General features: G+C 40.3%; 1 protein-coding gene and 2 long non-coding RNA genes across 6 annotated transcripts in view; 2 read left to right on the top strand and 1 right to left on the bottom strand.

Annotated features, from left to right (window-relative positions):
• LOC147136414 (uncharacterized) overlaps positions 1 to 5,382 on the top strand; it is a 47,414-nt gene extending 42,032 nt beyond the window's left edge. For 3 of the 4 annotated variants that reach the window (XR_015089528.1, XR_015089526.1, XR_015089525.1), the window contains one exon: positions 583 to 2,390. This is a non-coding gene — a long non-coding RNA (uncharacterized LOC147136414). Of the gene's footprint in view, positions 1 to 582; positions 2,391 to 4,120 lie in introns of those variants that run through there. The other variant, XR_015089527.1, reaches the window with a different exon arrangement.
• A 10,898-nt stretch (positions 5,383 to 16,280) lies between these two features.
• On the bottom strand, positions 16,281 to 21,416 carry pcdh8.1 (protocadherin 8, tandem duplication 1). The gene is made up of 4 exons (XM_086051837.1): positions 19,005 to 21,416; positions 18,853 to 18,923; positions 18,374 to 18,507; positions 16,281 to 17,937 (listed from the first exon to the last, which is right to left on the bottom strand). The coding sequence occupies exons 1-4, from the start codon at positions 21,348 to 21,350 to the stop codon at positions 17,597 to 17,599; spliced, it is 2,892 nt and encodes a 963-aa protein (XP_085907963.1). The 5' UTR covers positions 21,351 to 21,416; the 3' UTR covers positions 16,281 to 17,596.
• Positions 21,417 to 25,907: 4,491 nt separating this feature from the next.
• On the top strand, positions 25,908 to 26,750 carry LOC147136412 (uncharacterized). Its single transcript, XR_015089529.1, has 3 exons — positions 25,908 to 26,025; positions 26,370 to 26,458; positions 26,562 to 26,750. It is a non-coding gene; the product is annotated as an uncharacterized LOC147136412 (long non-coding RNA).
• The last annotated feature ends 249 nt before the right edge of the window (positions 26,751 to 26,999 follow it).

Here is a 26,999-nt window from a genome sequence, read left to right as displayed (position 1 = left end):
AAGTTCAGCGTAAAACTTCACACAGCTCTTTAAATGTTTAAAGCCTTTCATATAAACTGTTTATTGAGGAGCCAACTTGATTCGGGTGGCCAAAGACCCATATATAATTAAGATAAATACAGTAGATCATGTGTGGCACTTTTTTTCAAGGGGTGTGCTTGCCTTGTCCCACATTGAGTTGGAGAGTCACCGAGAGACTGATGGAAAAAAGATGGAAGGGGGAAAAAAAACATAAAAATAAAATAAAAGCTCCTCCCAGGAGAAATGAATGCAGGCAGGGGAGAGCAAAGTGAATGCAATTTCAAAGGTGGAAGTAATGGAGGTCATGTTGTCTGATTCCCCTGTGCTGGCCACCAAAACAAATGGGAATCAATCACATTCGCGCATGTTACTTTCTGAATGTTAATGACGACACATTTAAGGCCGTTTTTTAATAACGGCGTTCATATCACGGCGGGGCCATCCATTATTCCCCAGACGCAATGAAGTGCAGTGCAGTTATCGTCGAGGTGTTATCAGCTGACTGGAGCAATAATATTTGAAATGCATTTTTTTTCCCTCTCACCCTCTGTTTTCTTCAAGCTCTTCCCCCGCCGTGTTTTTGTTGTGACGCAAGGTCAAAATGGAGTTTATCCTCCGATATCAGCTGCCAGTCTAGACGAGAGAAGCGCTCACTCAAGGTGACATCACTCCGCCGTCTGCTCTCAGCACGCCGCCACACCTTTCATTTCCTGCAAGCTCAAATTTACAACTTCATCCTCTGACAGAAGGAGTCAACATGTCTAATGTGACCCTAGCCTGTGATGCTCTGCGAGTAAACAAAGCTTGCGTGGCCCCTAACCACCCCAAGGAAACAACAAAGCACTTTTTGGGGAATAACATGACGTGAAGAAAGCTGCTTAGTACAGTCAGAGCACTGATTATCAACCAGGGTACCGTGGCACTATAGTGTGCTGTGAGAGCTCATAAGAGGTACTGCGGGGAAGTCATCCAATTTCACTTAATTTGTATGAAAAAAATATTATTTGTTAATTAGAATTATTTAGACTTTATCTATCTATTCCAACAGTGTATAGTGACAGACCGAGCAATTAAATGCTATTTAATTAAATGGCAGAAGGTACAATTAACTGTTGCCATTTATTCATCATAAGGCACGAATCCTGTGAGTAGATCATCTTTTTGCTCAATCGAACAGGCCCAGATTTCATAAGGAGTAAATGCAATCGTGAGTCCATTGAGACAAGCTCATCATTCAAGGCTCGTCATTTGTTTATTTTTTTGTGGAGCAGTTTTGCTAATCAATGACTTCATCCGAGCAACAGTTTTTTTGCAGGTTAATCCCACGGACCTGAAGCAAGAATTTTATTCGACAATAAAAATATGACATAACAAATTAGCAATTGTTATGTTTTTGATCTAATCAACTTTTTAAATTCTTAAATTCACGTTGTGTATAGCAGCACACTGTATTTTCTTGCCGAGGAACATTTTCAATGGGGCAATTTCAAACCCAAATGTCAATTTCAATTGAAACCTAGTACAGTATTTCTGAGTGACAATTTAGCAAAGCTAAATAGATTTTTTTATTTTTTTATGGATACTACTGTAATGTAATTTTGAGAACATTTATTGTACAGAAAATGGTCCAATGGTCCAAATCAAAATTCAGGACTCTATTGTACTCTTCCCTGCTGATGTACGTCATAACGGAACTTAATTCATCTCTGGTTTCAGGGTTCTGTTCAAAGTTGACGTTCTCCGCTTTAACACAGTTCCAGATAGACTTTTGTGAAAAGTGTAGTTGATCACCCAAGCAATTAACTCCATTGTTAAACAATTACTTGTCAGTTTTAATGTATCTTAGCAATTAGCAAGACTTCTCCATCTTTCCTTTCCTTTGTTAGAATGATCTGTCAGAAGTGTACCTTGTTCGCTGCCCTGTAGGTAATGATTACTGACTCCGCAGTGCGTTTAGCTGCACTAGCTAGCCAGCCAAAGCTCATTGTGAGCTACCTGGTGCAGCAAAAATAGCACCGAGCTTGCCTCTACCTAATACCACGGACATGTCGGCTACGTAAGCATGTTGCATAAAGCCCAGCAAAGCTTTTTCGGACCATCTTCACCATTCAATCATCGGAAAAACTTGTGATTCTCAGTTTTGCTGTCCAATGTGCTTTGATGAGGTGCAAAATGCAAATGTTGACTCACAAACTGCGATGCGAAACCCTCATCATTACTTCAGTACTCCTACTCTTTGTGACAGTTTTGTTTAGTGCCACGCAGGGAGATTTTTCTTATGCAATGTGACACCTTCATAGTCCATATGTGTGTTAAATTCCTCGAAGGTGAGATGGCAATTGTGACAATAAAGCTCAGAACATTCTTGACTTCTTTCCTTATTCTTTCTTATCTCTGCCTGAAAACGTGATTCGGTAGGCAATGGTCCAATCAGCTGCCTGAAAATTCATTAAAATGAATTTCTTTGGGAGATATTTATCCTGCAAAGTGGCAAACAGACGACAGACTATCAGAAAATTAAAGCGGACGTAACAGTTTTTAGGGAGGCGTGTGAAATTAAAATGGGACAAAACGGAGCGAGGCTTCGCGGCAAGGCAAACACTCCAAGATGTTCACGAACAGATTGGGCTTTTATTTTTATTTCTTTATTTAATTTTTCTATTTAGCTTTGCTGCTCATTAATTCAGTGAGGAGACTGTCTTCTTTCTACAGAGAGAGCTGTCATTGAAACTCTTTTCAATTCTGCAGACACTGTGATGACGGTGACATAAAAACTTAATTTCAGGTAAAATGCGCCTCTAGAGTCGCAAAAAACGTTGGTGTTTGGACCACTGCCACCTTTTGTGTAACATTGCTTAATCGGATTAGTTCTATGTCAATTATTATCCAAAAATAGTTGTAAAATTCAAACAAATCAAAGGTCAAATAGACACTTAGTGTAAATAGTCACATAGTATGTATTCCATTTTTACCAAAATAGCAGCGCTAGCAATACTAAGATAGTATTAGCACTGTAAACAAACCAATGTTAGCGGCCATGTCAAAAGTGATTTTTAGTATATGCCGCGGGCCGCTAAAAAGTGGATGGTGGGTCGAAAAAGGCCCCCGGGTCGTACTTTGGACACTACTGTTATGTGGCTAAATTGCAGAATTGGTGTCTCTGTGACATCTAGGGCAGTAATGGTTGAATGAATGAATTCTCCTTAGCAACAGTAGCCCCCCCCCCCCAAAAAAAAAAAAATCTGAGCTACATTGCTCCATATGTATTCATTGTTTGGGGTGACACTGTACAGAGCTGTGTAAAAAATGGATGGATGGACTGACTGACTCGCTGACTGATAAAACTAATGTAAAAAAAAAATGTCAACAAAATCCCATTTCCTGCTAAGTACCCGAGAACGTGTGGTTAATCATCTAAAATTGCCATCATTTTGACTTGCAAGATGCTAGGGTTCGAGACTCTCGTGTGCATCTCTGAATAGGAGTGAGTCAGAGTGCAGGCTGGACTCAATAAAACCAAGCGGATGCAAATGCACAGCATGTGTAATTGCACATGATTCATGAACTCCAAAACGCCAGTCACCGCAGCGATGCCCGCGATGATGCCGTTTCCACCGAGGGCGTAATTTGTGCAGCCCCCCGTTTCCACAGCAACAGCGTGTTATTAACTTTGACAATCCTCAGTCATGTTAATGCCAGAGAGGAAGGGAGCGAGGAAGATGGGATGCCACCTAGTGGGATGTGACTAACCCACATATCTCAGTAGCAATTAGCATTGGGCTGTACAGTAAAGTGACAGGAACTAATTCTTAACTACTGTAGCGACATGAAAGAGGAGGGAAGCCACCCACATAAGAGCAATGGCGTGTCAGTGGCAAAAGGATCGGCGCGGGCCCACATCAGCGCAGGCCTCGCCAATTACTTCAAGGTTAACTGTGATCCACTAATAACTTCGGGGAACTGGAGAAACAAAACATTGTTAGCTAATTACATAAGCAAGCCATTTAGACTGATTGATGCAACTTATTATCCCGCGCTCGCCTTCTCGCTGGCCTCGCCGTCTCGCCCTCCCTTTCTAATTTGCTCTTTCCATATATAGGATAAGGACGCGGCTTCATTTGGCAGGCGCCTTCGCCAAGGAGACTGGTAGACAACGGGCCTCGTGGCTCCGCCCCGATTGATCATCATCAGGAGCCAAACGCTCCCGTGTGAAGTCACTGACGAGGCAGGGGTCAAATGATGCGGACTACCCTAATGAACTAAATTCATCAGTCAGGCAGTCCGCATGTAACAAAGAGGTCCTAAAACAGGGGACGGGCCGGGGTCATTTATATTTATTATGTTTTTTTTTTTATTTCATGTCTCCCTCGCCGCCGCTGATGTAATGCTCAAAAACGTCGCACCCGCTCGCCCCTGCAAACGTCCTATGTTGTTGTTGATGTCGTAATAACAGATCATCCTGAATTATCCCATTTTTCTTTTTTGTTTTTGTATTTGTTTTTTGTTTTTTTTGCTGGCCGCCATTGTAAATAATCTCAATAGGAATGTGAATTAGGCGGCAGCAGTGTCTAACGCCTCATGAATATGATTAATTGCAATAGCAACGAAAAAAAATAGAAAGAGAGAATATTAATTTGCTTCGGCCGTGAGCTTGGGTTAGCTTGTTGGTGATAAGGAAGGAATGCAAGGGAACACGCTGCCAATTATCATACGTTAATGCCGATTAATTAATCATATTAAAAAAAAAGAGGTTTAAAGGAAGTGACGCATTTCATCTCACTTTTCTATTTCTGCACTCCAAGCGACAAAGAACCTCTCAGTGCCACCATTCCTGACACAAGGCTTTTGCTTATCTCTCAAGCACTTCAAGCCTACGCTATCACCTTAAGGCAAAACAAGCATGGACACCAGCGCTAACTTCAGTGTCAACGGTTCAACAGTTGAAGCGGAGTGACTCATCATGTTGAAAACGTTGTGTGTCAAAGACTGGTTAGCCTTAGTTTTATTTTAGCGTTAGCATTAGAAAATGTCATCGTCTTCTTGATTGATGATTCGAGGAACTGTTTGAAAGCACCTACAGATACCTGCAGGACTTCAGTTGAACAGCAAAGAACATTTGAATTCGCATACAGTATATTCTGTTGACTAAAATGTCTTTGAATTTAAAAATCAATATATTGGGCCAAGTATTTACATTAGATTAAAATGCAAATTTTCTTTTTAATTGGTAGTGGCACGCAATAGGCCTCCTCTGCTGTCCAAACTAAAATCAAATTTTTTTTTTCATGAAATTGTATAAATTTATTCCCCACTATTATCTTTGTTGCATAGCATTTCTCTTGGTTTCAATAACTCCTGTATTTTTTTTTATTTTTTATGTCCAATCAAATTTCAGTCTCTATTTGCTGCCATATCAATCTAATCTGCACAGGGCCTTCAGAATCACACATATTTTTTCCAGAATATGTTCTATGCAGGCCCACTAGTCCAAACACGGCTTTCTGATTAATATTGCGTTTGCGGAATATGAGAAATCCACCCGTTTTTATCTAGCTCAGGGGGCGGCCATTTTGTCACTTCTGTCGACTGGAGATGACATCGAAGTTGCTCAGGAGTCAAGTAACGACCAATCACGGCTCACCTGTTTTCTGAAGCTGAGCCGGGACCCCCTGGCTAAAAGAGGTTGCATTTACTGCTTAATTTATATCCCACAAACACAATATTAACCAGAAGGCCATATTTCAACTAGTGGGCCTGCATAGAACATATTCTGGAAAAAAAATAAGAGGGGCCTCCCTCTTTAAACTGTGTCTTTAACCATTGAGATGACAAATTCGTCCTACCCACGGCAGCGACCTTGCGGTCGATGACATCAGCATTTTTCTGTGCTCTGTTTGACAGGTCAGAAAGCCAAATTCGACTAGCAAAACACATCTGAAGACATATGCCTACGTTAATCAGCATCTCTGGTGTTTATGGTGTGTTGTATTTATTTATTTTAACTTTTTTTTCCTCATGGTATTTCTGTAGATACATAATGATTTCCCAACTACCGGTACTCCGTATTAGATTAGATACAATTAGATTAGATTGGATTAATCTTTATTGTCTTTGCACAGAGTACAAATACTGAGACAATGAAATGCAATTCAGCATCTAACCAGAAGTGCAGATAGAGCAGAAAGTGCATGGCCTGTATATAAATTAAAGTGGAATATGATTACAATATAGATTTGGAAGGAAATGTGGTATTGTTAGTAGTGGTAAACAGTGACTAGCCTGTGATAATGATGATGTATGTGGCACAGTTACATGCTGTTATATTGTGTTTTTGTATAGTATTGATGATAATGGTAGAGGTGGATTAAGTTGGGTAAAGACCCAGGTATCAAATGCACCGCCTGCCAATGGGTCCCTTTGTTAAATGAAAAGAATTGGATTTGAATATTGTACATGTGACAAACAAACTACCCTTAATCTAAGTTTTAGTTTGACAGCTGCCTCACTCTCCTCTCCTCTGCTTGCCCCTACCCGTTTAAGAGTCCCTTTTGGACATGGCAAGCTACGAGGGCTTTGCAATTTGGGCTGCGGTAATATTTTTTCGTTCGCAGACATTTTTTCATCTAAAAAAATAAATAAAAAATAAAAAAGATCACGCCGCAGAAGTCTGCGCAATTTGTTGATGTGTCACCCCAAAAGGAGTCATCTGTCGTCAAACAACACATTATGGAAAAGGTCATATGGTGGACAACAAATGGAGGGGTGTGAATGTTTTCTGACATCTAAACATTATTTATGTGCACTATGCTTCCTAAAAAAATGTGCCCCCACCCGTCTTGCCACTATATACGCTCAACCAGCGTTCCCACAACAGGAGTTTCACGACCCCTTGCGTAAACTATGTAAAATTGATGAGCGATGCATAATACCGCAAACAAATGTAGTCTCACACCAAAACATGAATTGAGTAGGCTTCATTTACAATAGAATAAATAGCAAAAACCGTCATCCGGACCATCAAGAGTTGCTCCCCACAGTTTGACAATCACTGGTGGATGAACAGGAACAGTGTTGCACGATACCATCAAGAAATGGCAAACATTACTTGTCTCTGTTACTTTGGACAAGGACAAAAAAGATAAATAACAGAAACAGTCACACATCACCAAACAAACCATCTGTTGTGTACATTAAATTTCCCACCAAGAAAAACGAAAACAGAACAACCATTTGCACTAACCCATCTCATGTCACATCGCCCACAGACGAAGGCGTGAACCCAGAGTTTGACAATCACTTGTGTACATATGTACAAAAGCTAACCAAGCTAAAGCCTGGCCCCCTCCAGGGAGTTTGCCTCAGTTTGATGCACAATACACCATGATTGTTGTTAGACAAGAGCAAGTTGTTCGAAATGTACTCAAACGTTACAATAGGTCAAATGAAATTATCTGTAAAGGTTATAGTGCATTTTAAGTTCATCCTGACATTTTGGCCTGAAAGCCGCATATCCCTAACTTTTTGCGGGAAGTGTAAAGATTAAAAGATAAAAAATTCAGATTGGCCGTACCACAAACAAATGCTCACCAAACCATGAGGTGTGTGTGCGTGTTCCATTTCCCAAGTGTGTTCTGCTGAACTACTAACACAAACTACGGTGCCCCTGAAGCCACATTTCCCCCAATTAAAATATCTCCCAGCACCCCAACAAAAAAATAAATAAATGCATACATAGATTTTTAATTATGTACCTTTCATTGTGTTTGCCTGTCAATATAGGTTGCTGTCATGGATAATTGAATACGGATTTAATTCTTAGTAAACAAATTATTTTTCAACCAATTAAGTAAAATTGGATTCGCCTGGCGATCGCCCACGGCACACTAATGTATAAAGGCAATCCATGTCGTACCCCGCCGCTCGCCCAAAGTCAGCTGGGATAGGCTGCAGCTCAACCGCAACCCTAATGATGACAAGCACTATAGAACATGGATGGACAGATGGATGCAAGACACCCAAGGAGCGGGACAGACCCCAAAAGCTTTCGGAAATCGAAACCTAGTTTCCACCATGCAGACGCTTTTAGCACTTGTGATGGGGTAGGTCGTGTGGAGAACTTGCAGCACAATAGCAAGCTCCGTTTGAAATCGCGAGCACGTAGCACTGGCAACGCGGGGGACGTTTAACAGAACTCCATTAAAAAAATAAAAAAACAAAGACAAAAAAAAAAACAGTGACCCCGCGTAATAGCAAGAGCTCATGAAATGACTCTTCTCTGCAGGAGAGAGAGAGAAATGTCCTCCTTCTAATGAACTATAATGAAATGCTCTATAAATTGCTATTTAGTTTCTTTGATCACATTCTTCAAATTGCATTCAGCTGTGTGACTTGAGGTGCTTTCTTTCTGCTGTGTGTGGGCGTGTGAGTGCGGGTGTGTGTGTGAGTGTGTGTGGGCGGAGGGGGTCTCACAGCATAACGTTGCCCCCTAGCGGTGAAAGAGCTGAAGCTTTCTCACCTGTGAAGAAGTGTTTAGTTCAAGTTTACAGTAAACTATATTGCCTTTGTATCCTACAGCCAAGTCTAAACACTTCATGAATGAAGATTGATTTTTCAAAGGGCATATTTGCACAATTTGGATTTTATTTATTTATTTTGAGTGCAGCTTCCCTTTAAATCACCTGGAGAATTCATAATTAATGAACGCTGACATTTTCACTTCTGTGGCCCAGTTTGAGTCATTTATAAAATCCACTAATGCGCCCAGTAATTATTTAAAAAATAGCTATGACTGATGGCTGCAACCTTATGTTGTATGAGCTTTAATTATATATAGTTTTGTAGTCAATTGTAAGTTCATTTTGTATTCTCTCTGCTGGCTAGTTTCTTTATACCTTTGGCCATTATGTGACTGCAACGACATGCTAAACACCACAGTAAGCTATAAATAATGTAATGTTTAGTATCCTTACACACCGTCATATTTAGGGTTGTACAACTATGTAAATATGTATGCATCCACATGAAAAGAGGACAAAATAGTAGAAACAGGTCTCAGTATAATGCAGGGCAGTTCTACTGATTGCAAACTGCAAATAAATAAATAAACTACCACATTACAATTATTGTGTGTGTGTAATCTGTATATTAGCATTATTAACTTTGTAAAGGTTTTTGGGGAATTTTGTAACTTTTTGTCCTCCCTGTCGTACGTTCGGTTAAAAGTGGTGAGTACTTAATATTTTCGATTTTACTGAGTTTTATTTGACGTTGTCATTGCCTCTACTTTTGGCGTGTGTTTTCAGTCATAGCTTTTAAGCATTGTGTATTTTCTTGTAGTAGTTTTTGAGCATAGTGTTGATCTGTTGACCACATTCATCACACAGTGTATGTATACCACATTCAATTGTCAGGACATGCTTTCACCTCTGTGTACGTATTTTCTTAAAGGATTTTTTTTTTAAAGTTCTACCTACCAGTCTGGATACAAACAAAACAAGCTGAAAGTGCACGGTAGTATTTCGCAGAGCTGAGCATTTTACTAAAAAATGAGTGTCCGTCATTCGTCATCTGCCTGCAGCTTGGGTACCCGTCCATCATCCGTCCTTCTTTTCGGCGGGGGGGAAATAGTGCCCGCCTAGAGGCCGGACTGCCTCTGATTTTAAAACGGGCTTCCGTCAGCGATTACGACTGCAAAATATGACTTCCATTCAGCTGTTTGACTCAAATTCGGAAACATCAGCTACTTATCTATCAAGCTAGCTGGATCGTTAGCCACTTAATTGAAAATCAAGTATCTCTTTGTTCCAATTTATTATTATCTATTCAAATAGTAAATTGTATGTAATAAGACATGGTAATTTAAAAAATACACAGTGATAATGAGTAGAGCTGTCGGGGTTGTAAACGTCAACTATATAGCCATCCAATTATTTCAATACATGTCTATGTATCATTATAATTCATATCATATACCGGTGTATGTCTGTGTAAGGGGCATTTCAAATACTGTATAAGCAATGATAGTGCATTTAAATCAATTCCGCTGTAGTGGGGGTTGAAAACAATTAATTAATTATAGACTCGATTGAGATAGATGGATAGATAGATAGATAGATAGATGGATGGATGGATGGATGGATGGATGGATGGATGGATGGATGGATGGATGGATGGATGGATAGATGGATAGATGGATAGATGGATAGATGGATAGATAGACAGATACATAGACAGATACATAGACAGATAGACAGGATATGTTAAAGAAGCTTTTTAAAATGCTTGTATTCTCGTGTGACATTTGGGAAATGAAAATATTTGCTCTGTTACTGGAACTTTTACTCACTCTCTATTTTTTCTCTGTGAAAATGAACTACCGTAATACAAGGAAAATATAAAGGCAGCATGACACAAGTCGCCACTTGACAAATTTGCTTTAAAAAATGAGGTGCACAAATGTCACTGTGTGCCGTTAAGAGAGGTGATGCCACACGAGTGTCTCTTGACCAGTGGTATCTGTGTGCCGGTTGCCCGGCAACGCCGCTGTGGAGCTCCACATCCACAGAGCCCAGATACCTGCTTCCTTCTCAGTTGGCAGTCTGTGTACGAGGCTTAGCAAAGCTGCTGAGCCACACACCGCTAAATAATGACTTGCTGTTTCATTTAGGACGTTTGCTTTGCCTTGGAAGGATGATTGCCTCAGGTCAGGTGATCGAGAGCGTGCGCAGTTGAGCACTGCGGTGATTGTGTGCACGCTCCTGTGCATACACTACTGTGGAAAAGTCTGAACTTTTCTGTTTTAATTACTTTTTCTACCGCAGTCTTAGTGTAAAACAGTAAACAGTGGGACGTATACAATCAGTGGGTAATTAGTACTAAACAGTTTCTGAGAACTCTTTGCAGAGATATAGTGCATGGATCAAGGAAAAAGTCGTTACCCACTAAGTTCCTCCACTATATCGCGGTTGATCATCCAGCATCCCGCTTTGTAGAAGATTTTGAAATAATCACTTTTTTGTGTGTTTTTGAAGTATACAGGCAAGTCCCAATTTAGAGTGGCACTCCTTCAGTGTAGTAGCCTACCAAGTTGTGCTGCAACATTAAGCGTAACTAAGAGCAAAAAGAGGTGGGAAATGTCCCCAAATAAGTTCCAATAATACAGTGGACATATTTGCGTTTGGCATTTGTGAAGTCATCGATTTTTTTTTTTTCCCCTATCCTCCATTGATTGCTGAAAACTCACCTCTGTGATTTCCTGTAACACGGAATACACTCAGAAAAGTGTTGTTTTTTGTGGCAAAATTGTGTCTACAGCAGGTGTGAAATTGTATTTTACAGTCTTGTTAATTGAGACAACAAACGGCTACTGCCTTCAGCAGCAATGTTCGATTTGTGATTGAGAGTCAGGGGGAGTGAATAACTAATAAAATGTCAGTTCCCATGTCTGATTTGGCTGCTTTGGCTCATGATGTTTTTGCTAAACTAATACTAAGCACAGCATCAAAACCAATGGAATCGCCCAAAACAGCTTAGCGGAACATCGCAAAACTTATCTAGGAGTGTCAGTCCATTGTCACTGTGTGGATCCAATGCTTTGGTTCAGTAAGCACCGAAGCGCTAACTGCGACATCAGCCCAGTGGCCAAAGAAGGAACAATGATTCCCACAGCATAGGCCACGGCAGGATCGTCACCATCGATTCGAAGGTCAAATGTTCATTGTTGTTGGTTTCTTTTTTGTTAGAAAAAAAAATCTAATCCAATGATAATAGATTTGTTTTTTTCTTTCTTTTTTGTTGTTTTTTTTAAATCTAATCTAATGAGAATAGATTTTTTTCCCCCCCGAGCCAAAAGTCATATTTTTACTAAAATCAAGACAGTTCCTTAGGGAAATTCATATTATGAGAAAAATATATGTATTTATACAGTACTTCACAAAAATATAAATGCAACACTTATTTTTGCTCCCATTTTTCATGAGCTGAATTGAAAGATATTGTACTTTTTTTTACGTACACAAAAGGCCTATTTCTTTCAGTTCACCAATCCGTCTAAATCTGTATTATTGAGCACTTCTTCTTTGCCCAGACACCTAACAGGTGTGGTTTTTCAAGACGCTGATTAGACAGCATGATTATTACGTTATTATTATTACATTTTCACAACATTCCGACAATGGTTGCCACGTGCTTTATGTGTTTCGATGGGCAGACGGAATGAATGAAACAGACTGAATTTCATTTTTATTTCCACTTCTACTAAAGACACTGTCAAGTGTTGAAACAAATGGAATCTTTCAAAGTCTCAACAGCTCACATTCTGAGCATTCAAACCTTGGCGTTCCACACAAAGATTAAAAAACTCCAAGATTTGAAGTGGCCGCGCGTGTTATGACAACAAAATGGCGGCAATTAGTTGTGAATGAAGCCTTATCGACGTAACGCTGCGACTCATGTTCAAACTGTCTCTGCAGCCTCACGTTTCGCTGCTGTTCTACATTCATGCGAGGTGCATTCGGTGACACAAAAAGAAAAAAAAGCATATTTCATTTCACATTTCAGCAAAAGTGTAGATGAACGCAGGCCCGTGGCTCAATTTGACAGGTCAGTGCACAACTATTTGACCTACAAGGAGTGTATAATGAAAGCTAGCGCGTTATATTGATTGATAAATGCATTTTTCCTCTGTGTTAAATCGGCTATCTGTCAGATGAACGCACGTCACCGAGGGCACAAATATGACCTCCTTCCTTATTGCCTGCCGTTTTTATATATATATATATATATATATATATATATATATATGTGTGTATGTATGTATGTGTGTATGTATGTATGTGCGTGTGTGTGCCCTGAATACACCTTCAAAGCCTGGATGAAAGTTAATAACTGAGCAACTCTCCATGCTGGAAGTGAAGAAGGAGATGTAAAATATATACGGTGGGACTATATTACCATGAAGCATATTGCACTGATGCGTGGGAGCTTTGTTTGGAGCTTTATGCACCAAAAAAAAAAAAAGGCTACTAATCCGCTCCATCCGGGCCTTTATCATTTCTATCAAAAGATAGAAGAACAGCTTCTTCTTGCTTATTTATGCTCATGCCAATGAAACGCAACTCTTTGCCCATTTTAGTCAGCACTCCCCAACCCAAAAGAAGCAAAATGGTTGAATGTGTCGTCAGCTTTAGCTCCTTGGCAGCAGTTTTGGAAATGATTATCTTCTTTGGAGTGGCCCTCAGATAGCTATCATGTCATTTGTGACAATGCTTGTCTGATGCTCGTTATCCTCGCAGGCGCCTTTTGGAAGTGACCTTAAAAGATAATGAGGACAGAACACGCTGACACACTGGGCGGGTTTTCAATGGCGTCTTTAAATCGCCTATATGTGCACTCACCAGACATAACATTAGGTACACACGAGCAGTCTAATAACATCCTACCGAGGAGTATGAAAAGAGAATGTTATGAGAATAACAGTTGTATTCGTACAGGAAAAAAATAATTCAGCAGATTTGGAGTAAAAATATGTCAACTAATGAGAAAAGTCGAAATCTTATGAGAATACTGAATTCCTTATATTTTTGGCAAAAACTCTGAATCATGCGCATACAAAGTTGTATTTTTTAAAATAAAATAAATCCTAATATTATGAGAAAAATGTTTTTTTTAAATAGTCAGAATTTTATGACAATAGTTATATTTTTCAGGAAAAATTCTAAATATGAAAAATATGAAGTATATTTTTTTCTATTAATGAGAAGGCAGTCACATTGAGATGTGAGAAAAAGTTTACAAGGATTCCTCATTTTTTGAGAAAAAGTCATAATATTGCAAGATTAGTTATTTTTAAAGAAAAATCATCAAAGTGTATTCTATATTATATAATAGTTTTGAAAAAAAAGTTGTATAAAATATGTATATTTTGAAGAAAAGATGAGGATGAGTAAAGATGTAATATTCCACGAAATGTTTTAATTGCACAAGAATGGAGTTGTATTTTTGAGGAAAAAAGTTGGAATCTTAGAGTGTATGAAAAGTCATTTTGTTTGGACGATTTTTTTCATTTTTACTTGAAGTCTTCTAAAAATCCATATCTAATACGAAAAAATCTGGGGGGGAAAGGTCTATTTTGGGGCAGGGGGGCTGTTTTTTTCTTATTTTGCAGAGTAATATTTTCTTTAACTTTTTTTATCCATTTACAAGACTCATAATGCATCATTTTATGAAGACAAAATAGTACAAAAGAACCCTCCAAAATGTTATAAAATGACCAAAATATTTTTTCAAGAAAAGTCCCACTTTTGTCAATAGTCTTTTTTTTTTTTTTAGAAAAAGGTTACTATCTTACATAAAACAAGTCGTTCTTTTATTAACAAAACAAAGGAAAAAAATGTCCATGAGAATAAGGATAGTAATAATTCAATATAATTGAATGAAAAGTGAGATTTCTGCTTAAATCATCATAATCCAAGAAAAAAAGTCTTCCTCTTATTTGTTTGACGCCAAGCTTTCCCAATGTTGGAAGCATTCATTGCAAGCAAGTTTCTGTAAAATGACAAAATTAAGATTCAACCCCCGATTAAGATGAAGGTCTGCCACCTTTTTGCGTGCGTTATATTTTGTTGTTCTCGACTGCTCATTGGCGCAAATGAAAAAGCAACTTCACACACACACAGCTCCCCTTTACACTTTTGCCCTTCGTGGGGGCGTCAGCCTCATAGTTGTGTACACAAATGTAAATGACTTAAAAGAAGGCAAGCAGGAGTGACAGCAGCCTGCAGCTTTTTTTTTTTTTTTGTGCTTTTTTTTCATGCTGGCATATAATGGCTCCTTCTCGCGCTTCCCGCCCTCATTTGCATGCAAGACACTCAGTCGAGTAACCTGGGAGTCTTCAAAGGCCGTCTCCCGGGTAATGGAGGAGCATGAGATTTTCCATCTGATCATCACTGACTGCCGTCTTGATCATGTCGATTCCAACTGGGACAGGAGTTCTGCATGTTAGCAAACTCCAGCAGGAGTTTCATGTGGAAAAGGGATTTGCTTCAGAGGGCGAGTCTCTCGCTTGCGTTTGACAACTGAAGCGTAAACGACGTTCCTTCATTCAATTGCACTTTTTTTTTTTTTTTTTTTTGCGAAAGGAGCGGGACAATGTGCAGGACAGACAAATATAAACCATCTTTGGCTTTGATGGGGCAAGGAACTATATTTGATACCTTAATTGGGAAATTAAATTGGACCCTGAGTGCTTCATTATGAGGCAGAAGAAGCACATTCTGTAGTTTCTTCCAGCCAATCAGGGGGAAAAAAACGGATGAAAAAGATTCAAGCACCTTGACCTACCAGTGTCCCAAATTAGGAGTTTATCAAGATGATTTTTTGATTTGTCCTAAGAGCAAAATGTGAAAGTGTTATATGCATTGCCACTCCCAGTTGAGGTTCATTTTTTGTTTTGTTCTGTACATGTATTTATTTCATTTATAAAAGAACAAATGATATAGCATTGGTGTTGCAGTAGTTGTAAACTGATATTTTAATACAAATGCAGACAATGCACAGGGCAAAAATCGCAGTTATATATGATTGAATCAATGCGAGAAATGACTCATAAGAGCATCTTAATTGCAACAGTCTTGTGTTAAAAATTGGAGTTGGGCGGTCGAAACTGATTAGTGTCATTTCCATTCATTTCAAGCGCTCAGGGTCCAATTTGAACTTGATATGAGATAGGAGTGATTTGAGTTGCATGTATGGTCACAGAGAAGTGTATTGCTATCATTGTTGGTTAATTAAAAACATTTAACTTTAATTTAGTTTTAATCTGAAAACACAAAATCTATCCATGCATTAGGTCAGAGTTTCCCAACCTCTACAGAGAAAAGGGACATATTTTACATTACAAAAGCCTTACAGCACACCACCAAATAATTTTTTTTTATTTTTTATTCTGAGAAAAAAACAAATATGTTAGTTTGAAAAATCTTTTAGAGAGAAAGACATTTTCCTTTTGGGCACATATTTGTGATTTGACGGCAATGTTAGATTATCCTATAATTAGTGGATGTTTGTTTTTGATATTGTGCTTCAAGTTATTATACCAGGTGTCCCATAAATTTCCATGCATGCAAAAAAGGCATATATTTCATATTTTTATGAGAAGTATTTTTATTTATGATCTACATGACAGCCATTGTTTTGAAAACAAACACATTTCAGTGTGTTTCCATGCGTAATTAATCCATCCTAACTGGATGAGTCTGATAAAGATGCAAGGTGACAGTAAAATGATGGATATTGGGTGACAGAATTATTGGATATTTGTTGAGGGAACTTTTCATGCCAAAAAGGAAAGACTTTTCCATCCCAGTTAAATGAGTCTGCTTGCTTCCCAGTTTACTTTAAAGAGGAAGTCAATCCAAGTATATTGTTTTCAAGAATATGTTCTATGCAAGCCCACTAGTTGAAACAAGGCATTCTGATAAATATTGCGTTTGTGGGATAAGAGTTAATCCACTTGTTTTTAGCCATCTCAGGGGGCGGCCATTTTGTCACTTCTGTCAACTGAAAATGACATCACAACTACTCAGGGCTCAGGTAACGACCAATCACGACTGACCTGTTTTCTCAAGCTGAGCCATGATTTTGCTGCTTAACTCATATTCCACAAACGATATATTAATCAGAAGGCCGTGTTTCAACTAGTGGGCCTGCTGGGAACATATTCTTGGAAAAAAAATATGTTTGGGTTGATTTCCCCATTAAGCAAGATAGAGCTCCATCTCTTTCTGGCGTTTACATGCATCATTGGTAAGATCAGCAGTTACCACATGCTTGGATTTGTCAGTGCGGTCCTGTGGAGTGGCCTTCTCACATCTTAGCCCACTTGATTTTTATCTTTTGGGGCCTTTGAAGGTGATAGTGTATCAGGAAAAGATAGAAAACATAAATCATAGCAAGGAACTTATCACCAACACCATTACAAGCGTAAGTCGAGCTGTGCCGAGGAGGACACACATTGAAATGAGTTTTCTAAACAATCGTAGTATTCAATTTAAAGTGGTTTGCCTGTATGGAACATATGGAACACTCTGTGTTCATATTCAGTGGCTATTTTGTTAAATGTAATATTTACTTTTGCCTTCAGTCTTAGGAGAAAACATTCAGAGAAAAATGTCTCAGCATGTTAAACAAGTATAGCTACTGTATCCATGTGACATATATTATTAAGTATATATTGATTCTAATGAAACAGAAGAAGTAGCGCTCAATGAGAATTTCGTCGGTGTCCTGTGAAAAACACTTATCTCCAATTTTCTCATTTTCACTGTAATGCGATGTCTGTAATGCGGAAACATGATTCATGTAAAAATAAGAAAATGAAAAAAAATGGAGATAATTGTTTTTCACATGACAGCGACGATTTACAATTATGTGAATGAAGCTTGAAGAGTCTTAACAATCACACATTTATTCGGAAAGCAGCACTAAAAAATTACAAATTAGCAAATGGTAACAAACGGCAAGCATTTTTTTTGTTTGTTTTTTTTACAAGTATTTACAGTTCACATGAGGTTAAAACTCAAAACATAGTCGCCACCTCTAATTCCGTCGCCACCGTTACAATATTTGGACTCGGCTTGTCGATCTTGGCCTCATTCTGCGCCTGGGACAGATAAGGTGGAAGGGTTCCGGTTTTAGCGGTGTAGGTCTGCACGCCGCCACTGCGTGACTTCTTGGGATTGGTAGCGTAGCCAGACTCCTTCCAGGAGTGGGCGTAGCCGTGCAGATCGTTGAAGAGTGTCGCCGGGGAGAAGCCGACGGTGTACGCCAAGTCTCTGGGGTTTCTGAAGCACTGCGGCGGTATCGCACAGTAGGTGCCTTGGCAATCCCCCGCTAAGCTGTTAGCAGTGCTGGACGAACCTGAAGACGAGTGAGATAAATCGGGATTAGATTGGCTCTTGCATGCACGTGTTACACAATAACGGAATGGTTCATTGGGGACATCTTTGCAATCTAATGAGATCCAATAATCCTTTATAAAGATAACAATGATTACTTTTTAGGACTATTAATTGAACAGTGTTTCCCAGTAAGTGTCTATACTTAGCCTGTATTAATTACACCAGTATAAAATTGCAAGCATGAACTCATCGTACAAATGCACCTCATAGAATTATAATTATGTATTAAATTATCATTTGTTCCTGTTGTATCAATTTAGACTCAAAAGTACCATATTTGGTTCCCAACTCTGTGTGGAGAGGCAGACTTTTTTGATATACAGTACTTCTTATTACATCGTGGGCATTTATTTTTGGAGGTCATGGTGGTAAAAAAAAAACAAAAAAAACCTTACTTTTAAGTCTTGGGTGAAAGGTGCTAAAGCTCCTCTTGCCACCATCTCCGCTGATGTCCGAGTCGGAATCATTGAAGTCGCTGTCCCCCTTGCCGCTGTCCTTCACGCTCAGCTGGTCAGTGTTGCCCGTGCCACTGTAAATCAGTGCAGGGACACCATGAGCCACCAGTGCAACACATTAGCTTGATTATTGATGCCTCCCTAATATAACCTCAGATAACCTAATTTCACAAGAGACTTTGTTCAGCGATAAAATAAAATGTCATCGCGTGGCACAACACTACAGCACTTTGCGACTTGTGTACTATTTCGGGTTACGTCGCCAGTTTTGGGGTAATGCATCTGGGCCAAAAGAAAATCCTTTTAGCGGGACAGTATGTTTGACGGATCCATGAACCTACAGTATACATCTGAGTGGAATCAAGAACTACATTTTTTTTTTCGTAATGTTCAGCGATTTTTGATTTTGTGACACTTACCTCACTTGCAAGCAATACTTGTCAGCTTGCCATATAGATGATGGTTGGAAGTGCTTTGTAGGCAGGAACACCTAAAAAGAACAAATGAAGTTTAATTTCATTTTTAGATTCATTTAAAAGTACAAATTGTCTTGAAAGAAATGAAAGGACACCTTTGATTCGGAGTCGTGGCTCCGCTCCTCATACAAGCAGGAGTCATCCAAGCTTGAGGAGGTCCTTTCCAGGAAAAAGCCTCTTTGGCCAGTGTATATGTTACCACGGGTGGACCCGAGGGGGGGCCTACTGTCAAACAAGTTGAGGCGGGCCTCCCTTTTAGAGGGCCCTGCGCCGCCGCGTCCCACTTTGCACGTGACCACCACGGCCACGATGGCCACCAGCAGTAGAGCGCACCCGCCACTTAGCAGGATGATGACCACCAGCGAGCCATCCAAGCCCGCCGCGAGGTCCTCCTCGTCGCTTGAACGCAAAACCACCACGGCTTGGTCCTCGGCGGGCTCCGTGTCGGTGACCACGAAGCGCACGGTGGCGCTGCTGGAGAGAGGCGAGCGGCCGCGGTCGCTAACAGCCACGACCAGTTCCAGGACGTCCCCTGTTTGGGCCGTCAGCCATTGTTTGAGGGCGATCTCCCCGGTGTCTTTGTTCACAGTGAAAAGCTTTTGGTCGCCTTGCAACATGTGGTAGGACAGCTCGGCGTTCACGCTGTCATCTGTGTCATCAGCAGAGAGGCGAAGGGCCAGATAGGAAGCGGGGGCGTTCAAGGGCAGTGGGATATCGGCGGAGTCGTTAAACAGCACAGGAAAGGTGAAATATGGGTAATTGTCATTCTGGTCCACCACTCGGATTTTAATTGTTGACGTGCTTGACAGTGAGGGGGACCCTTTGTCTTCAGCTTGGATGACCAGCTCTACTTCGTGGATGCTCTCATAGTCGAAGGACCTGACTGTGTACAAAGAGCCTGTATGGGAATCTACAGACACATAGGTGGAAACTAGTGACCCACCTTGCACCTCAGAGTCCAGAAGCTTGTAGGAGACTTTTGCATTCTTGCCCACGTCAGGATCGCGGGCCACCACGGTGGTGATGTAAGAGCCTGGAATGTTGTTCTCTATGACTGAGACTTCATATGCTGACTTACTGAACAGAGGTGCGTTGTCATTCTCGTCGGTCACCCTGATGGTGTACTGCCGGACAGTTTTAAAAGGGGGGCTGCCCAAGTCTTCAGCAACAACAGTCAGGTTATACTCAGGGATTCTCTCTCGGTCCAGAACGGAGGTGGTGACTATCATGAAGGTCTCCCCGTAGGCTTGCTGCAAGGTGAAGTGTTCATGGCCCAGCAGGCTGACTCGCACATAGCCATTGGAGCCAGAGTCCAGATCTGAGGTACTGATGAGGGCCACAAAGCTCTCCGCGGCCGCAGCCTCTGTGATGTAGGCCACGTGGTCCGCACTGGTGGTCATTGGCTTGATGTTGATCTCAGGCGCATTGTCGTTCACGTCCACCACGTCAATGGACACCTTGCAGCTGGACGACGCAGGATCGGCACCCAGGTCGGAGGCCTTGACACGCAGCTCGTAGGATCGCCTCCTCTCAAAGTCCACACGGGCCCTCAGAGACACGTCACCGGTGTGCGGGTCCATGTGGAAGACGCGGGCGGCTTCTGCCGAGATGCCGTCGAAGCTGTACATCAGCTCGCCGTTGACGCCTTCGTCAGGGTCGAAAGCGTGCACCCGCACCACACGGTGGCCTACCGGAGCGTCCTCGTTGAGCTCCACCTTCAGCGAGCCGTGCTCAAAAGTGGGCCCGTTGTCATTGAAGTCCAGCACCTTGATGTGAACCGTCGTGGAGCCCGACCTGGTGGGCACGCCTCCGTCGGTGGCGGTCACCTCCACCAGGTAGTTGTCCTCCAACTCCCGGTCCAGCTCCCTCACCAGCACCAGCTCGGCGAACTTGACACTGTCCTCCCGCTGATGCACCTCCACGGCAAAGTGGCTGCTGGGGGAAATGTTGTAGCTCTGGATGTAGTTGTCGCCCACGTCTGGGTCCGCGGCGATAGGCAGCGGGAAGCGAGAGTCCAGGGGCAAATTCTCCAAGATGTCCAGGGTGGTCTCGTTGCGGGGAAATGCTGGGGCGTGGTCATTGATGTCCCGCACTTCAATCTCAACGTGGATGAGCTGGAACTTTTCGTTGGAGAGAGCCACGACGTCAAAGGTGACGAAGCAACGCGGGGTGCGAGGACACAGCAGCTCGCGATCGATGAGCTCGGCAACGCTCAAGAGCCCGTCGGCCTCCCGCATGTACACCACCGAGAAGTTGTTTTCCTGCATGAAGCGGAAGGAGGTGTCATGGCCTTCGGCGGGGTCCATCTTCAAGTCTCTGGATAAGTTGCCTATTTCTGTCCCAGGTGCGTCTTCCTCGTATGTGAAGTATCTTGTCGTCGTGCACTGGACTTCGTAAATGATTAAAGTCAGTACAAAGCAGCAGCGAGCAAGTGTTGCCATCTTGTAAAAAAAAATAAAAATAATAATAAAGAAGTTCTGCTCATGTAAATCACAAGTGACCCAAGAAGACCTCAGCTTGTGAATGAGTGCAGGCTCCACACTTGTAGGCAGGCTATAAACTGGGCCGTATGCAAATGAGCTTGTCTGTCCACCAATGGCCTGACACCACAGGCCACCAAAAGGGGGGACTTTTGGCTTATGACAAACTGCGGCTGAGCATTTGGAAGGCAAATGGTTTGCTTTTGGCATCTTATCAGCCAAAGTAGTCTCAAGTAGGAATCTGCTCCACAAATCAAGATTTACTTTGCCATTTGTAGCGAAAAGGAAGGATATCCCATTACTAAATGTAGACTGTTTTGCGGTGATTATAAGATACATATAGTTTAATTCACAGAAAAGTCACAAATATTGTCCAAATGTTTGCTTCATTTTTCATGTAACACTTTTTATTTGCTATTTTGTTCTTTCATGATCAATACCTTCATCAATTTACGCATCATTTCAGGCATCACTGTTTTATTGGTATAATTGTAGCCATCACTGTAACACTGACACTTGCTGCCAACATTTTGCAATCTTCTCCTGTCCAGTTACTGCACCATTGCACATTTTCATTTCCTTATGGCTCTCTATGTGTAAACAGTATGAAAGAAATTCTCTATTTTATGTGTACAGTATCTACAGTAAATGGAAGTGTGTATTTTTAACATATTTGGATAATTAAGATGATTCTGATGCAGTTTGTTTGTTTTCAAACGCACACCTACACAGTAGAAAGTGATTCAGTAAAAGACTGTCTATCATTAATTCTGGCTTTATTCTTGCTCAGTTTTTATTTACTGAAGTTTTATTAATCTATTTTTTTTGTATTATTGTGTCTATAGAAGTGCTGTAGTGTCGTACTGAATTTTGTTCCAAACATTGACCTTCTCGTCTATCTTATTAAGATAAATTATAAACCTCTCTGTATAATGCACCGTAATTCCACATCACTACAACCACAATCATAAACATATTGTCAAATAAGTAACCTTCGTGAATAAAAAAACAATGATTACTACTTTCCATTATATTCGCAGGTGTCCAGTGAGTGCCTAGATTTCAGATACACTGAAATCCTATTATGCTGTTGAACATGGACAGAAAACATGCTCTCAGAGTTATTGTTGCTTTGTGTACGTGTATGTGTGTGTGTGAGAGAATGTGTGTGTGCGCGTTTTTATAAGCTGCTATGCAAATGTGCACTGACCCATCCATTGATGGGCTGGCAGTGGTCCACCAAAAGGGAGCGGCGGCTGCCAAAGAAGCTTTCAGGTCAAATCAACAATTATCTGATGTAAAAGTACAACTGCATGACAGCTTTTTGACTGCTGTAAGCCTTTGTTGAGCCAGATAGCATATTGGCTGGCTGGTCAAATGGGCCCAGCATCACCATATGAGGAATTACAACCACAATCTGCCAAAATAAGGAGAGTAGAACCTTCAGAGTTAACCACAATTTTGTTTGAATATGGATGGATGGATTGCATGCATATGTTTTTTTTCTCATGTCTGTAAACAGGTCAAAAGCTCTGGTCCCTTAGTTTAAAAAGTACACCCAATTGTAATCTCATCTCATACAAATATTAATGACTGACTGGATTATTTGTTGCATCGTCTCTAATCATTTTTATTTTACTGGGAGGTGATTTGGCTTCATGTTTACTACTAAGCTGACAGTGTCTGGCACTGTTCTGCTGGGCTCCATTATTTAAAACTAATAATTCACCATCTCTTCTGCATATAATCAAGCCATGCAGTGCATCCTCACCACTAAAAACCAGCGTCGGCAGCAGCAGTAATCAATAGACCTCAATAACCCAACACGTAGTCATGAATCAAAAACAAAGTGGCTTTAAAAAGCTTAGTTCGGCAATTAGCTAAAGAGGAAAGTTAAGGTAGCCGCATAAAAATGCAGCTTTGTATCATCTCCAAGGCTCACAAGAAGAAATCCACTTCTTGACATTCATAAAGAGTTCAGCCTCTCTGCGACTCATATCATTCTGTGCAAACAGAGTGTGAGAGTAATATAAAGGATGAGCAAGAATGTGCCTTTGTCTTCCTCTTTCAAATAGCAGGGGAGGAATATTAATGCGACTCTTCAGACCTCAAAAAGTGTCATTCATGCCGTGTTGTTGCAGGGATACACATCACGCTAATTGGCCTGTAATTAATCCACAATTTAATAAATCAACATTTCATTCAAACAATAGTTCTAAAAAACCGTCGGGAGGGGGGGCTTTTGAAGGGTGACAAGAGAATAAAAAGCCAGCCATTGATGTGGCCTCCCACCTCACGCACACACTTACAGGCACGCACGCTCACGTCAACACACAAAAGAGCATGAGTCAAGAAGACTTTTGTCAAGCATATGGGTGATTAGCCCACGCTGATTAAAAGGCATCCTCGGCCCTTCAAAGGGCCCTCGACGCCTTCGCAAATGTTTGCGTTAAATCTGTCTGAGCCTCCCCCGATGGGGCAGCAAGGTGTTAAAAAGCACACAATAAAGAGAGGGGGAGACACAGACGGCACACGGATGGTTGTGATAGTGAGGTGATAGGTGCTATACAAGCTGATTATACACTAAATGTGAAAATCTAATTTACCTCTTGCAGACAATAGTACGCAAAAAGGCCACACATCTTGCTTTGTTTTTTTAAAAGCTGCACCGATCTGATGTACTGTAGGTGTAATGACTATAAACTGCTATTATTGTCCTTTCGTTGTCATTTCAACCCGAAAACAACTGAAAATGACATCACTACTGCTCACAACGACCAATCACGGCTCAGATTCAGAAAACAGGTCTGCCATGATTGGTTGTTGTGAGCAGTTGTGATGTCATTTTTAGTTGACAGAAGACAAAATGGCCGCCCCCGGAGATCACTAAACACGAGTGTATTTTGCTGCTTAATTTATATTCCACAAACGCAAAATTAATCAGAATGTGACTTCCGCTTTAAGTAAACACTGTTTGTACAAAAACACCACATGAAGGTGGACAGTAATCTTATCATAGATGCCTGCACTAATACACAACTTAGTAGAAATTATGTGAGATGCTAACAACTAGAACGAAAAAACATTCTTAGCAACAGTATCTTTGTTTATCATGTCTTATAACTAATATCTGAGCAATGTTAGCGTTGGCGCTAACATCTCAACTTGAATAATGCAAGATAAAATGCTAACACAGATTATTTTTGTCTTGAAATAAATACTGATTGTTATAGTACGTAGACAATCTTAACTTAAACACCACATGAACATGAAACATTTTTAGATTCATTTCTTCAAATAAATAATGCCAAACCTAGTGTTTAAAAAAAAACAAAACGTTATTGGTCAAGGCAAATACCGTACATTTGACAAATCTGATGGCATCATACAAAATGTCACAAAAAGTATTTGTCCTGAAATAATAATGATGATGTGTGGCAATAGTGACGGAAGAACACATAATCGTTTTACCTGTCATTATAGGTCAGTGGCATAGATAGATGAAAAAAGTATTTGTTGTAAATATATAATCATTTGGAGACCTTTTAAGTGAAATTGGATGATTGCTTTAACGTTACTGATGCTATTGCTAACGCACCACCTCAGTATGAATGAGGCTAGTATTCATTATCATCATGTTTAAAAAAAAAAAAATCTATCTAACCACTGGTGTTTAAAGAAGTTCAATGTCACAGATAGTGACACAAGATGTGTCCAGGCTGGTCCACTAGTATTTTAGACCATTAAATTAGGTGATCTTAGGTTATGCCATTCTCCTTATTACATGGCAGCATAAAAGCATGAGTTGAAGGTCAAATTACCAGATATTGTTGCTTTGAATCACGCAAACAGGATCACATATGATGCATGATTATACTGAAAGCACGACATGATAATGGCATTATTAACTGTGCCACTCAAGATGGGAGCAATCTCGACATTGAGAGTACACATCACAGGAAATGACAAGATCCCTAATGTCTACTCATTTTCTTTTATCTCAGTTATTTTTACATTAGCTCCCTCCTTTTCTAAATGAGGTCTGGCTGAATGTATGAAGCTCAAGCCATGGGGGTAAACAGCATTTAAGTTACTTGTGTGCCTCTTTATCAGACATGTCAAGCTTTTCAGCGCAACAGGCCCATGCTGGCTGGGTGTTGAAAATCCAGGATTTGATGGCTATGATGAGTCTCTGACTAATACAGAATTATTAGCCAAATTAGTTGTTTGCCAGTAAGAGGATTCACATTTTAATCTGATCAAATGTCTCACGCGCAAATCAATGTGGTGATGGTGCCAGAGCAACAACAGCTGCTCTAGATTCAAAACAATACACGGCGCAATCAGAAGGCTTCCTCCCAGTCCTAAATTGTAATTCATCCTTTTGGTTAATCCTGTTTCCAACTTTGTGGCAACCGTTTTGAAAAGTGATCCATAAATGCATGTTTGGATGAATTAAGGTGTGAAAGAACTTGACTTATCTTGGTTCAAAATATTACAGTTGGGAACTGATTAAAAAAACACTTTGCTTGATCGCGTCTCTCAGAACAAGACAGGAAAATGAGGGTCTCCTGTATTATTTATTTCTTGACATGTTAGTCGTGGCAAGAAGGCAAATGACAGGCTACTGATGGCAGTAAGAAATGAACCTTTTATCCAATAAGAGAATGAGAAACTGAAGTTTTTGTAGACAATGCTAAATTTTAAGATAAAGCTAGCATGTGGGTTTATTTTGAGCAATTTGGATTTTATTGAATAGGAGATTGAGAAACTAAAGTTTCTGTAGAGTCCAGAGCTAAGACGAAGGTACATTTTAACATAATGTTAACATGTGGGTTTATTTATGGCATTTTGGATTTTATTCAATAGGAGACTGAGAAATTGAAGTTTCTGGTATGGCCCAGAGCTAAGACATAGCTACATTTTAAGCTAACGTTATCAAGTGGGTTTATTTTGGGTGTGTTGCATATCATTCAATAGGAGACTGGAGGCAGCAAGAAATGGGCCTCAAAGTGGGACTTTGTGGATACCAAATACTGCAGTTTCTACTATGAAGTCCCAACAGCAGAGTAAGACAACATTAGCATGTGTTTATGTTGATCATTTTAGGATTTTATTCAAGATAAGCCGTTAGCATGTTTTTTATTCCTGTCACTTCTGATGTTATTCAAGAGCAGAGTGAAGTCAGCAAGGAAGCAGACCATGGCAGCAAAATGGAGAATGCAGAGTTTAATACAGTAATGCAGTGTCCAGTGGTAATTCAGAATTAAGAGACTTGGAGAAGCCAGAAAAAACTGGACCTCTGCAGTCAAGTGGAAACTGTGGAGTAAAATATTGCATCATCCAGAGATAAGGGACAACAACAGGGTAAGCTCCTATTATTACATCTGTTTAATAAATAGCATTGTTTATTTTGCAACATGTGGCAATGCTAAATATAAAAAACAAATGAAAGACAAGCAGTGGTTTACCCGTATGGTGACTAATCATACACTAGAAATAGGCAACCCGGTAGTATCTACTTTTGACAATTGAGAAGTGTGAATTGCAAGTACCATGCAGTGTAAAAGGTTAATTTGTGCATTGCACGATAACATGTTATATGTTAAT

The sequence above is a fragment of the Filicampus tigris genome, chromosome 14 (genome assembly GCF_054856515.1).
Source record: "Filicampus tigris isolate MCC_2025a chromosome 14, RoL_Ftig_1.0, whole genome shotgun sequence".
Lineage (NCBI taxonomy): Eukaryota > Metazoa > Chordata > Actinopteri > Syngnathiformes > Syngnathidae > Filicampus > Filicampus tigris.
Note: the sequence above shows the minus strand (reverse complement) of the source record. Positions and strands in the feature narration are given on the sequence as shown.

Bases quoted from the DNA above. Each gene is read 5' to 3' on its own strand.
- pcdh8.1 (XM_086051837.1), bottom strand. From the start codon at position 21,350: ATGGCAACACTTGCTCGCTGCTGCTTTGTACTGACTTTAATCATTTAC. The intron at 18,508-18,852 runs GTAAGTGTCACA...ACTGATTTACAG, and splicing joins AAGTATTGCTTGCAAGTGAG to TGGCACGGGCAACACTGACC. The intron at 17,938-18,373 runs GTAAGGTTTTTT...ACTCGTCTTCAG, and splicing joins CTTTCACCCAAGACTTAAAA to GTTCGTCCAGCACTGCTAAC.